A 13902-nucleotide genomic window follows, 5' to 3' on the forward strand; every position below is an offset into this window, starting at 1 on the left:
CTGAACCCTAGCTTATTCTAGCATTTCTGGGAGTCACCATTTGGCACCGCTGCATGCTTTTTTGTGTGTTCCAATTATCTGAAGGAAAAGGAGTTAAGATGTTGGAAAAACACTTATTTTGCAGTTTGGTTTAAAAACTATGACTATAATCAGTAAAATTTCCTCCGAGTGGGTCGTTTTCTGTCCCTTGACTAATTTATTTCTAGAGTCAGAGGTGTTGCCTAAATGTTCTACCTATACAAACCAAATGCTACAAGGTACCAAATATTGTAGAAGTCTCATGCTGAATCTGCTGCCTTCACTGAAGTGATACACTTACTAAATATTCCTGTAACAACAGAATTTTCCTTTTGAGTTACTGATATAAAAACAACTAGTACTTCTGACAGAATTGTATTCTCTTCTGTCAAGATTCAGGGGGAAACAAAAGTAAAAACCTCCTGAAATTCCTCTGATATTTACACCTAGGCAACTTCACAGAACCTAATGGAGACATGAGGCTGTAACTCAATACATGATTTTGCATAAATTAGACCTATCTTAAATTGCAGTGTTCCAGTATTGCTAACAGTGAATTCTGACCTTGGTTTTAATTTTTAAAAGTTTACTTTGATAAAGCTTCTCCTTCTCACCTTCAGTGATATATTCAAAACAAATGACAGTTTCAAGTAACTTCAAAGTGTGCAAATGACAGTGCTCATCAAGTTTTTTGTGCTCTGATACTGCTTTAAACATTAGCAATATTAGGAACAGAGCATGATATAAATGTGTTTTGACATGGGATGATAAACAGGGGAAGATAAACGTTTTAAATCAAATTTTATTTAAGATAAGTGGCATACAAAGTAGCTGCTTGACTTTACTAAATTTAAAAGTGCAACTATGTAGACAGAGGCTTAAAAATGCACAAGTACATCTGGAAAATATATTCAATGTGCAATTATATCAGTAAAGAAAATACAATATCCTTGGGCACTATGACATTTTATTTATTATTGTTCTTCAACTAATTTTTACAGCTTGGCAAAGTATGTATTCTGTAGTGCTTTGAAGCCAAACTGAAACTACAGGTGCACCAAAACCAGCATGCGATAAAGTATTTGAATAGCTGAAGAAAGAGTTTATATTCACAACTGAATCCGTATAAATCTTACTTAAACTTTCTTGAGTCATGTTTAAGGGTGAGAAAAGTCCTCCCTCCCCCATCTAGTCCCGTAATTTTCTTGAAGGCAAGATTTTACTTTTATATAAATTTCAAAGATGCACCTTCACTGATTTTAGTACAATATTAATAGAGAAAGACTGTGGAAATAAAAGTAACTGAATAGACAGAAGTTGCCATTATGTTTTCTCATGGAGGAAATTTAAAATAGATACTTTAAATCAGACCTCTTTATTATTATTCCTCCTTATTATGATTTTTCTCTAGGTTTTCAATAATTTCCTAAATAAAGTTAGCTGAACAAGACCAACGTTTTGAATTGCTTACCTGGGTATGAGAAGAGTAGGCCTCAGAAGGAAAAACAGACAGATGCTACTGCCATCAAGAATCCTAGACTACAAACAGATATTATTTTTTGTGTAACTTTACATAAGACAAGCCAAAATATTTTCTTCATAAGGACTGGGATTTATACTCAGCCCTAAATTATTCTCTATGTCAATAAACTAATTGCTACTTTGTAAAAAGCTGTGATAAGGGTCTGTTGCCTTATCTTATCTTAAAAACAGTGCAAAGTGGGAATAACTGCTGGTATTGAAATTTAGTGGCCTTTTAAGAGCATTTTGACCTAGTATAATAACTGCATAAATGTCAAAGTTTGAAAAAAAAAAAATACACTTGAGAATTCCACAACTCTGTACTTAGTAAGAGTATAGAGACAAAAAAGTATTAGACAGATTATAATTTTAAACTGGAATGAGACTCCTGAATTTTGCTGCTAATGAGAAGTATTCTGAGAACAAGACGTTCATGGTAGTTGGTAGATATGCTGCCATCTCTTCTCACAGGCGGCAAATAGACAGTGAAAACTCCAGGCCTACAGCTAAAATAAACACATTTTATACCAATGGGAAGTGAGAGTTTTCAGTTTCCCAATGGTCTAAATAATTAATATCCAGCAGTTGAGAGATACTAGCTGATATAAAATACTGTGGTTTCATTGGGTACCATTGAAAAAGGGTAACAGCAATCAGAATGTCATGTTGAGATCCATCACCATACAGACTGCAAGGTGTACAACAAACTTAATCAAAGGATTTCAGACTGACTCAGCTGTCCAAGCCCCAGTCCTAGTTTATCAATCAGAAAAAAATGAAGCCCTGGAATTTTTATAATAGATTATAATCTCATCCCTCAGGGTCTTTTAAAGTGCTCTAAACAGAAAGCATGGCCTTCTAAAATATTTAAGAAAAAGTACGACTTGGCATTTGGGATTGTAGGGAATGGTTATTTCAGCTGGCCAGTAATATGCTAATAGCTCTGCCCAAGCTAGAATGACAGCTATTCTGTATGGGAATTACTTGAGGGAAACACATTTGTCAGGACATCAAGATCACATATTGCAACGTGTGCCTGAAGATGACCATTTCGCTAAAAGATTTCCATCATAAAAAGAACTCTACTATCCTAATATCTCTCCTATATAACTGCATTATTCCTTTTTTATGTCATTCTTTGAACAAAGCATTGGTCTCCATTAGCCTCTTGTCGATCAGAATCCAAAATTTTTCTTTTGAAGCAGCGTCAAAGGAGGTATCAGATAAAGCAGTGAAACATTCAATATTTTATGCATGTGCTAATTATCCTCTGGGTAAAAAACAAAAAATATCTGGGGCTTGTAATTCAAGCAATTTCTTTGGGGGGAAATTTTGAATACTTTTTTCCCAGACACTAGAGAAATCTGCTATTTGTGTTCCCAGCATCTTGCATACTCTTGAAGAGTGATGCTTACTGTAGCTAGTCAATTATTGCGTCCTGTAAAGAATCAGTTACTGCTCCTCATGCTTACCACAGGAAAATTCAACAAGCTAATTCCTTGCCTTTCATATTCCATATAAAATACTGTTCCCTTCTATAGCTACCTCATGTAGTAGCACTTGATCAAAGTTCTTTAATACAGTGACCATCTAAAAATTGTCTTACTTCCTTTCCTTCTAAAACTAATATTTCACTTTTTACCTAAACCCACAGCTCTCAATTGCTAATGGTCAGCATTGCTAAATAGTTTTCTCCTACTTCTTTCTTCCTAACACCTTAGAACTATATCGTGTTTGTGAGAGGGGCTTTGGCTACATTTTTCACATAAGAACTTGGTTTTCTCCAGTGCTAGGGTTTGTTTGTTTTTCTTTAATCAATCCATATATTCAACAGCAGAGTACGGCTCTCTATTCAATTATGCAGTTGTGTTTTGTAAGTCTATAACTCTCTTAGATGAACACAGGGAAAGGAAAAAAAGCAGTTTCTTTTTTTATTCAAGTGAACAGGCTAAAATTAATGAACTGAAGCTGACTGTTGCCACATTTTTAAGCTAGACAGGAAAGACACTGAATGTATTCAACAGAATCCCTCTCCAAACTCAGTAACTTTTCAGACAAGTTAATGTCACACAAGACGTTATTAATAGATGCTACCTTTTATTTGTAATGCTCTTTAGCCAACACACTTTTAACTATTTGTGTGTACTAAATCCAAATAAGAATTGTAAAGCCTGGGGCAGGAAGATGACTGATCCTGGCTGATATGCATTTGGAAATATATCTGCTTATTTGCTTCCTTTCTGCTATGACTAAAGTGCCTGTATAGTTCTAAATCCTCATCAATACCTGAGAACTCTGCTCACACCTTGACCTTTATTTCACTGTGTTTTGCTCTAATTCAGACTGTGGCTTTGAGTCATCCTTCCAATGTTAAAGGCGGTTTTCAAGTGAGCCCTTCAGAAACTTACTTTGATCTCAGTTTTGGCAGTCAGCTCTTGTCACATATTCCATTTGTTGCTTTAGACATAAGTCCCCATCCAAAACAGACAAAGAGCAAAGAAGAGCAACAGCCTCCAAATATGGTGACAGCTAAACTTGTTTTTGGAGTAATTTAGCACATCAGCATGCATAAGAACGAAGAGAACTGGAACAAGTTTTAAAAAATGCTCTAAATAGAAAGTGGTGAAATGTTCATAACTTAAAAGAATAACAACGACCCCATTAGTAAATATGATTCTATCATGACTCAACTCTAGCAATAAAATGCTCAGTCAAATCTTTGACTGATTTATGAGAAAATAGAAGATACTTTGAGATAAAACAAAGGTTAAATGTAAGTCCATAACTTAATATTTGGTTTATAAAGACCTATAAAGTTTATACCATCAAACACTAAGGATAAGCTTTTTCTCTAAAGCAATTACATTGGACAGTTATAATAAAAATACTTACCAAAGAAAATACTCTTCAATATTCACCAACTGAATCTTAATTCAGATCACATAATCTGTTTGGTTTTAATTAGGAATTAGGTCAAGACCACATCTCACAAAGTATCAATATCTTTTTCTTGATCCATAATAAAAATACCTAGTACTTGTTGTAATCCGATCCCTATTCTCTTTTCTTCCATTTTGTAAAGAAAGGACAGCAAAGTTGATGCAAGCCTGTTTGACATAGGACTTTTTTTTTTTCAGAAAAATCTTAATTTTCCCAGCACTCGTTTTTAACTTATACAATATACAGAAAAGTATATCAGATATTTTGGCTATGTATATTTTGGAAAAAAATAATTTGGGATCTCACAATATTACCTTATAACACTACAACTGAATATTTAATTGTGGTATTTTTTGAATCATAATTATAAAATATTAGAGCACATTTCTATAAAGGAATCAAAACTATAAACTGTATCAGCAACCTAATATTTTCTTCTGTTTATACAATTTTAATGATTTAGTTTAAAAACAGCACATGAAAACTTTCTGAAAAATGGTGCATTTCTTCAACAGTCATCCAAATGCAATTGCTATACAGATAAGTCCTTCCTTTTAAATAAACCCATTGACAATTTGCATAATGTGCTTCAGTCTTCCTTAAAAATAAGTACTAACTAGTCTACAATTAGCAAAATGAAATAAGCTGCTTCAATGGGGAAAACTTTTTATGAGAAAATAGAAAATACTTATAGTTAGGCGGTCAGCAGCTGTTTTTAAAGGATGCCATTAAGTTGCCATTATATTGACCAAGTTCAGGCCTCAAAAAGAGACAGATTTTCTTAATGCATTGTAGAAGTACTCAGCAAATTACATAAAATTCATTAAATTTAAATGGATACCCTTGATGTCTCCTGTAAAGATGTCCCAGGGAGTCAATTTTCAAGGAATTCATAATGTAAGCAGCAAGTTATCAGAGAAGGACACACTCATCACCTAAGAAGGCCACAAATGAATCATTTAGAGAAGGAGGCATTATGACAGATTTCAGTGTTTTATTTGTTAGACTCCATGTCACTCTGAGATAGACACCTACATGAAACAACAGTAGAAGTGATCTGGCCAGCTATGAGCTGCATACACCAGACTTCTTCAGACACCTTCTAACTTTCCTAAGAAAGTGGTTAGTTTAATGCCTACAGATAATACTACGTCAGAGGAACTAAGAAAGCAGAGGTGATGGCTGGCTGAAGCACTTTGCTTTGTTCCTGACATCTGCCCCATACCTAATACCTTAGAAAATAATCCATCTGCTAAACTACACACGCGTTTTTTTCCCCTGCTTTCATCATGGCAATGATCCTATCCTGTTAGCGAAGCATGCCATGTTAACTTTTCCTATTACCAAAAGAATCTGGCACATCCTAATTCTACTAACTTCATCTTTTTCGGTTTTTTTTGGATCAGAACAGTGGAATCCACCCAATGCTCTTTCTACTCATTCCCTGTTACGTAGGGGATACTTTTAAGGTTGAAACAAAAGACAATCCCAGGAAGTTTTTGCCCTTTCAAGTATTTGGTTCCATTTAAACGCTGCATGTCCCCCAAACCTTTTTAAACAGCTTACTTTTAAAGTATAAACATATCAGTGTTTAGTCACAGAAGGTTCTTTTCTGTCACAAACCACTATCAGCTTATAAAAGTCTGATCTATGCTGCCACATGCAGTAAAACCACATTACAAATACATTGCAAAGATCTCTGTGGAATATCCATTGGCTTCCAGGATTGAATATACCGATGTTTATAAAAGTACTGCACTGACAATGTCTTAAAAAGCCATATAGCTTTCAAATTGAAATGTATTTAGTGTGGCAGCACAGTATGATCGTTATTCAATAGGTAGTACAGACACGAGAATAACAACTTCCTTTAACAGATAATCTTATTCCTATCTCTCGTAAAATTGCGCTATTACAAAATAATCCAACATTTAATTTATTAATGCAGAATAAGAGATGGGATTTGTTTTTCATCATCATTATATACAACTTTATGAATATGTCCAATGTTACCCAAAAGGGCAATGTATCCCAAGTGAGCTGTAGTCAGAGCTTGCACAACACTCCTATAACAACAGATTAAACAATTTTAAAAATATGAATCTTGGAAATGAAATCTTGATTTTTACTCTGTATGGTTCGATAAAGAACTAATTTTAATATATGTAACTGAAGACAGAAGAATTATTCTTCATGATCTTCTAGCTTACATCTAATTTTTGCACTAGCTCTTTAACTGTTAAATTATGCTTAAAATATCCTTGAAAAACCCTTATCAGGAGGTTGAATCTCTAAATAATGGTCAAAACCCAACTCCATGCTGGGGAAACTGGAAGCTAGCTAATCAAGCTGGGCTCTTATATTGTTAATAAAATTACAGTTGGTACATTATGCTTGTGAGGTAGGGAAATAGCATTGGCTCCATTTTCAAATGGGCATAGGAATGGAGATTAAAGTTACCATATGAAAATTAAGATGGAAACTGGTCTTCAATATGCAGCACAGTGCTTTAAGAAACCTCTCTTCCTCTTCTGTTCCCATTCCTAATATGCTCACCAGTTAGGAAGGTAGCAAAGTCAGTGAGGCATGAGGTGAAGCAGCGGATGGAAGCCTGAATAACAAAGCATGCATAAGTAAATGTACTTCTCATAAATTGAGAACCCACAACCACAACATTTCATGGATACCTCAAAGAAAATAACCCTTTCTAAGGCTCATTTCAAGTCCATAGTGGTACAATATATGACATAGTCAAGGAGCAGGTTAACTGCAAGGAAAGGAATCACATCGCAGTGCAATTCATGCCTCCTCAAGTGAACTACTCATAAACGAAATTCTTCTTCTGAGCCAGAATTATTCTTCATATGTCCTTAGCATCCAAGGAACTACTATTGTCAGGGGACAGACTTTGCTGCCTTGCTGCCTCACAGAAAAGCAAAAGAAGAGAGGTAAAATCATTTTTTCCTGAGAAAAGTGTGTTCAAACACTTGTGGGAGCACTGAAAAAATGCCTGTGAGGCAGGGAGGTGAGGGGGAAGGCCATAGTTTTCTGTCATTCTGGCTGGGTTCTATTCTGCCAATCAGGAAAAGTAACATGCATACTATTTTCCATATCAAAGCCTCGCACAGTGTTTGCCATCCTCCTAAATGATTACTTACTACAGTACCAAAGATCTCACTGTAATAATTACACAACCATAAAAGCAGAGGAATGGTACTTTTACAAGGACTGAAGCCTTCATATAAAAGACATACATTTTAGCACATTAGGAACATGCCATTTTTTCAACAATTACAAGTTTTAGGGACTACTGAAGAGACTTCCATTAATGGCTACCTGCAAACAGGTAGGATATTCATTCATGCCATTTAGAACTGCCTTTAAGGAAATTTACCTCTCTATGATTTGTAAGCATGGTTCTTATCAATGCATACTTAAGTAGAGCTCAAATGTTACATACTTTGCATGACACAGACTAGTATCACAGTTCAAGAAATATTGTGGTAGTGCATTGTGGTGCTTTATTAGTGTTAAACATGCAATATTTATTTAATGGACAGAATTAAAATATTAAGATAACATTTTAATCAACTTAACGGAGTTGAAGTTGCATTAATGAAACAAAAATAAGGCTTTTCATGCATGATAAGTTTATAGTTGTCACATGTGTATATAGCTGTGATTCTGTACCATTATTAAATATATACAAACTACCATTGATTGCACAAGACAAAAATCAACCCTTAAGTTCTAAGTTCACATCTTTTACAGACTTCCTATATAACCTGGATCTTCAGCTTTTATAGTACATTGTAATACAAGACATCTGGAAGCTTCTAAGATGAATAGGAATGGCTCTACCATTTGTAACATACAGTCGATTCTTCAATGTACAAATTATGAAAGATAAAGCAAATGCCAAATATCCTTTAGGAGACCATGTCTTTTTCAACAGAAATGAATCTCTAAACCCTTCATAAACAGATTAAAGTGCTACCTATTGCATATTAAATACTTCCAGTGACTGTCTAGATTTAGAAGTTATAAATCCCTGAAAATAGGGTTTCAAAATGAAAGTGCTGACAGACCCTTAAATCTAGCATCATGAGCACAGCAGCACTATAATCCTTCACCATTTACTTTGAAGAGTGGAAGTTAGTCAACATGCTTTAAATATCGCCATTTAAAAAACACACAGCTAACACCTCTATCATATCTACAACAGTAATGGATATATAAACAGCAAAAAAGCATGAGCCTAGTTTACAAACTTGATGTAGGGCAATCATTTTTCTTAAAGCTGGAAGTGTAAATAAACCTCCAGTGCAGCAGTAAACATATTAAGACAGCAGTTCTGTTTGTTTGAAGATGCATCTAAGAAAGGGCATCCTGTACAGAATGACAGAATGAAATGCAAACTAGTACCTAATGAGCTTGAGTTTCATTAGGTCCCCAAATCGTGAAATCTTTCTAAACGCAAGGCAACATTTTCACAGTTGGAAAATTACAAACAGTTCTTGAGACAGAGCCAACAGCAATGAATGTAGTTATGCATAATCTATGGAGAATGCTACATTCATTAATAGGTGGAAAACCAAGCTAAACATAAAACACAGCAGCAAGAGGATTTTTATATATATATATATATATATATATATATTCAAAAAGGATGATATATATATGTATATATACACACACACACACACATATATATCATCCTTTTTGAATGGCAGGAAGTTTTAATTTGTTATTTGTTATATTGTTATAACTCTAAAATATGGCCTTGATATTTGTTCTTTCAAGTAAGTAAAGTACATCGCTATGAACAGAGCTATTTCAAAGTTTATATGGATGAACTTTCATGCTAATTCTGAGAGAAAAGATCAAAATGATGTGGAGATGTCCAAGATTTTCCTCCCTAGATTTTAAAAGTACAAGAAAGATTGATCATAAGTGGCAAGTTATTACAGTTTTAAAATGATCTGAAGGAAAGTTTACAATTTTATATTAAGGGAGAAACAGATGTTTCTTTGTTTTCAACTTATAAATTACGCTGTATGAAATGTTTTCATTCAAAAGCTATATGGTTTATAAAAATACACGTGACGATGCTTTTCAAAACTTCTTTCTAAACAGAAAATGATGTACATTTAATATCTTTCAGGAATTGCTCCAAAAGTAACTTGTACCTTTAGCTATATAACTTTATAAAAATATAAATGTCCCATTCTGCATCTTTTAGTAACTTTACCTTTTCCTAAATTGCATTTGTCATTCTCCCCTCTTTCCTGATAAACAGGACTAGATAGCACATTCAAAACTTCAATTTCTTCACTAATGCACAAAAAAAAATCTTTTTGCTATCTTTAATCTGCTTATCATTCTTGGTATGAAAATATGTCAAATGATCTGCTTTTAGTCAATTATGCATTTTGATATTCTACATTTACATTCTAAAAGAAGTGATTTCAGAGGTGCTAAATATAGCAGAGTTTCATTTAATAATTATAAATTGGCTTGCAACTGAAAGTCATCAGAGTGCATTCTCCGGTGAGTTTACTTGTAAATTCCCATTGGTGTGTATGATTTAATGATCATAGATAATACAGATGGTCTCATATTATACTAGTGAGTTTTAAAATTACTGCGGAATTCAAAACAATTGCACACTTCCCCATTAACAGTATGAGTAAACCACCAGTTTCAGCCAAACATTCTAAAATGACTGAGAACTTTTATGGAAATACTGAATAACTGAAATACATCTTGGTGTAATTAGAAAACTAAAACCTACTTAAGTGCAAAAGTTAACTTCCAACAGTAAATGTACCATAACTTACTACATAACCTTTGGCACTTTGAATGTATTACTACAAATTTACAGTCGTTTAGATCTTAAGTCGGTCAAAAGAACATTCACATGGTTTATGAGGTACAGAACTTGATAAATCTTTAGGCTGCCAAAAGAGAGACTACTTTATGAACTGGGCCCAACTCTTTGTCACAAATGTCTAAATACAAAGTACTACAATTAGACAGGGCTTGACCAGAATCACTGAGGCTCCATTTAAGCACAATGATCTATGCTAATGGATCAAAACGTAGGGTTGAGAATGCTCAAACTTCACAAATTTTAGGAACATAGTGCTGGGGAGGTGAGGGGTAGTTCTAGTACAAGTATCCTCTTCCACTTCATGTTCCATAATGAAAACTAAAAGAAGAAATTGAAATTTGAGAATAATTGTACAAAGAATTTTTTTTCCTAGGGGGAATAATTCTGTGCTGTCACAGAATACTAACATTGTCAAAAGCATTCAGATAGTAGATTTTATCACATATTTTTCCAGATCATAATTATTCAAGATGATTTTACTAATCTTTGTAATTTAAAAAATGAAAATTAAATACATTCAGATTTTTTACAACAACAAAAAATAACTAGAATTTTAGTCTTTTTTCTTCCTCAGCAACAGCCGTTATATGATGATGTAAGAAAAAAACAGATCATGTGGAGGAAAAGAGGAGGACAAGGAAAAGACAAAGTCAGTCTTCTTATATCCAAATCTAGAATATTCTCCCATACAGATTTTTATATCTTTTTACTGTTCCAGAGCAACGGACAATCCAACTGAGACGCCTATGAAGGAAATTAAAATTAAAATCTACCTATGTTAATATTGTGAGGATTCTTCTACTACAGTATTTTCCTATTGTATGTTCATCACTATGTTTTGCAAATTTATTTAATGGCAGATACCTTTTTCATATAAACAATTATTAAATAACCAAGAATATTCTTATTATATTAATCTATCATTTACCTTGGTGAAAACTGACTTTTAAAAGTACTCACAAAGAATACAGATCTTTTCTTTTAAATGATAAACTTTTCTAAGTACTCTGGATGTGTTTAAGCAACATAGCCTATTTCTAAAGGCATATACTTTGTTGTCATAAGATTTAGAAAACCTAAGACAGACATATATCATGTAAAATTCAAGCTTAAATTGACTCCCTTTTATATTTTCAGAATTATCATGTCTATTTAACTCAGTCTATTCATTTCTCCTATATTTTTACTGTACTAGACTTTGACTGAACAAAGTGTTCATATCTTTATTCCATACTTTTCTCCAGTCCTAATTCCGACTATTAAGACTGTTTGAAGTACTTTAACATATAAAAAGGCATGCGATAATGTTGTACAAAAAGAGCCTCAAAACTACCCTATGAGCTTACTACCAAAGTTCAATCATTATACACAAAATCCGGAATTTAATTGTAAAATAACTGATTCCAGCATGTGCCCTTACTGAAATGGCTTGATATGTTTTACATTATTATACAAAAAGCACATTGTATAGGATACAGTATTTACTCTTCGTAAAGATTGTGCATCACTGTTTTCCTCTAATATGTATAAAACAAACTACATTCCACTGCAACAAGCCACACTTAGATTTAGCAAAGCATATTAAACTGGCTTGAAAACAGTGGTTTTGATGGCATGCTGTAATACCAAAATGAATAAATTTACATAAAAGCAATAATCAGCCAAGAAAACATTCAAAATAGCACAGGCTATCCCAGTTGAAACTGCCAGATGGTGAAAACTAAACTACCATATAAAACTGGATGGACATATTTAATGTGTATTATTTACTCTACTGCAAGTAATATTCTGTAGCTAAAAGAGATGTTCACCTAACATAGAACATTATATCACTGTTCATTTAAAAAGTTATTTAGCTAACATAACAGAATATTACTTTTGGCAGTCCCTGCTAGTATTTGGAGTAAAAAAACAAATGAAAAACCTAAACTGTAGTCCCCTCCTCCCCTGATTCCTGGAATTTCTTAGGAGAAAAGGAATGAAAAGAAGTCAAAATGTTTAAGTATGATTTCCTTCCACTAACACATCCAGCAGAAAGTACTATCAAGTATCATCTTAGCTTTTGGAAAATTTGCCAGCTTTTCGAGAGGGTTCATATGGCACTCTAAGAATACTAGGCGTTTCTTCCATTACTCGTACAAGAAGATTATCAATGTAATCCTCAAGTTCACGAATATGGGTGTCCTTCTTCTTAAGTTGCTCTTTATGTTTCACCAGTTCCTGCAAAATCTCTTCATAAGTAAGATTACGGTATCCTGCAGTGGCATCAAAAGGATTTCCATCCTACAAATAAGTTGAAAAGAAAAGAAAAAAGAAAAGAAAAGAAAAGAAAAGAAAAGAAAAGAAAAGAAAAGAAAAGAAAAGAAAAGAAAAGAGCACCACCAAATTTTATTTAGTAGTTCACTACTCTGAACAGGTTGACAGGTTATTGCTTTTCATATAGTTCTCATGTACACTGCTTGGAATAATCAACTTTTCTTAGACAACATATCTCTATTTCCTCTAGAGTTTTTCCCTCCAATAGCCCTAAAACAGAAGACTCAACTGGACACAGGTTTGCCAGTTTGAAATAAGTATCCAAACCCATCATCTCAGAAAAAAATATTTTTCTCAGAAAGAAACATGCACAATTAATGTACATGTGAGCAGTAAGCCCAGGAACAGTTAGCAAGTTCATCTTGAAAACCAACTATGTGGTAACCTTAACTGCAGCAGAAAAAGAGAAAGAGCCCTGAGAATTCAAGCCCTACCATAACTTTCCTGAGGTCTCACCTTTTGAGAATACTAAGCAAATCATTTATCAAGCTTTAAATGACATCAGGCCTCATCTATTTTTTATATGCAATTTTTAGTCATTGGTGCAAGCAAGTTTCCAAGCCTTGACTTCAGAATAATTTATTACAACTTTCTATTTTACTTTTCAGGTGCAGTTAAAAGTTGCATCATATTTGCACCAGAGAACTTAAGATAGAAATGTGTACTACTAAAAGATCTTTCTTTCTTTCTTGCCTACTTTAAAGCAGGTGGAGCCAAATTAAGCAGTAGGGGAAACAAATCTTTTCTGTAATTAATTCTGATGACTCACTAAATACAGATATTATCAGCGACGGGCAAATAAGTCCCTATAATAAAGGGCAACATACGATTCAAAACACTGTAAATTTGAAAGTTGTATTTTGTATCAAGAAGAAATAGTGGTGACCTTAAGTAACCAAACTATAAAATATTTGGAAATGTGTAACTGAGAAAAAGATTGTGAGAATCAGTTTATAAAAGTATTAGCACTGTTAGACAGGCAAAGTAGTTATTTTTATCTGGTTCAGACACTGAAACATTTTGAAGATATGGAACCTTTAACTAAGTAAAATAATATAATCTCTCAAATCCCAAACCTCTAACAGGACAGAATATGAACATGACATAGCTTTTGTTTACAGTTGAAACTAGTCGTTAAAATTGATGAAGCATGCACAGCTAGGAAGCACACCACATGACAAATTCATACACAGTGTTTGGCTTCATTCCTTTTC

General features: G+C 33.6%; 1 protein-coding gene across 4 annotated transcripts in view; it reads right to left on the reverse strand.

Annotated features, from left to right (window-relative positions):
- Positions 1–13902, reverse strand: part of RAB11FIP2 (RAB11 family interacting protein 2) — a 93307-nt gene that overhangs the window by 47717 nt on the left and 31688 nt on the right. For 2 of the 4 annotated variants that reach the window (XR_010884758.1, XM_067300297.1), the window contains exon 5: positions 1490–1557. Coding sequence is in view for 3 of the 4 variants with exons in the window: in XM_067300297.1 (XP_067156398.1) it covers positions 1490–1557 (68 nt within the window). In the remaining variant the exon portion in view is untranslated. Of the gene's footprint in view, positions 1–1489; positions 1558–10896; positions 11117–12264; positions 12656–13902 lie in introns of those variants that run through there. The other 2 variants (XM_067300296.1, XM_067300295.1) reach the window with 2 other exon arrangements.

Source organism: Apteryx mantelli, chromosome 7 (genome assembly GCF_036417845.1).
Source record: "Apteryx mantelli isolate bAptMan1 chromosome 7, bAptMan1.hap1, whole genome shotgun sequence".
Lineage (NCBI taxonomy): Eukaryota > Metazoa > Chordata > Aves > Apterygiformes > Apterygidae > Apteryx > Apteryx mantelli.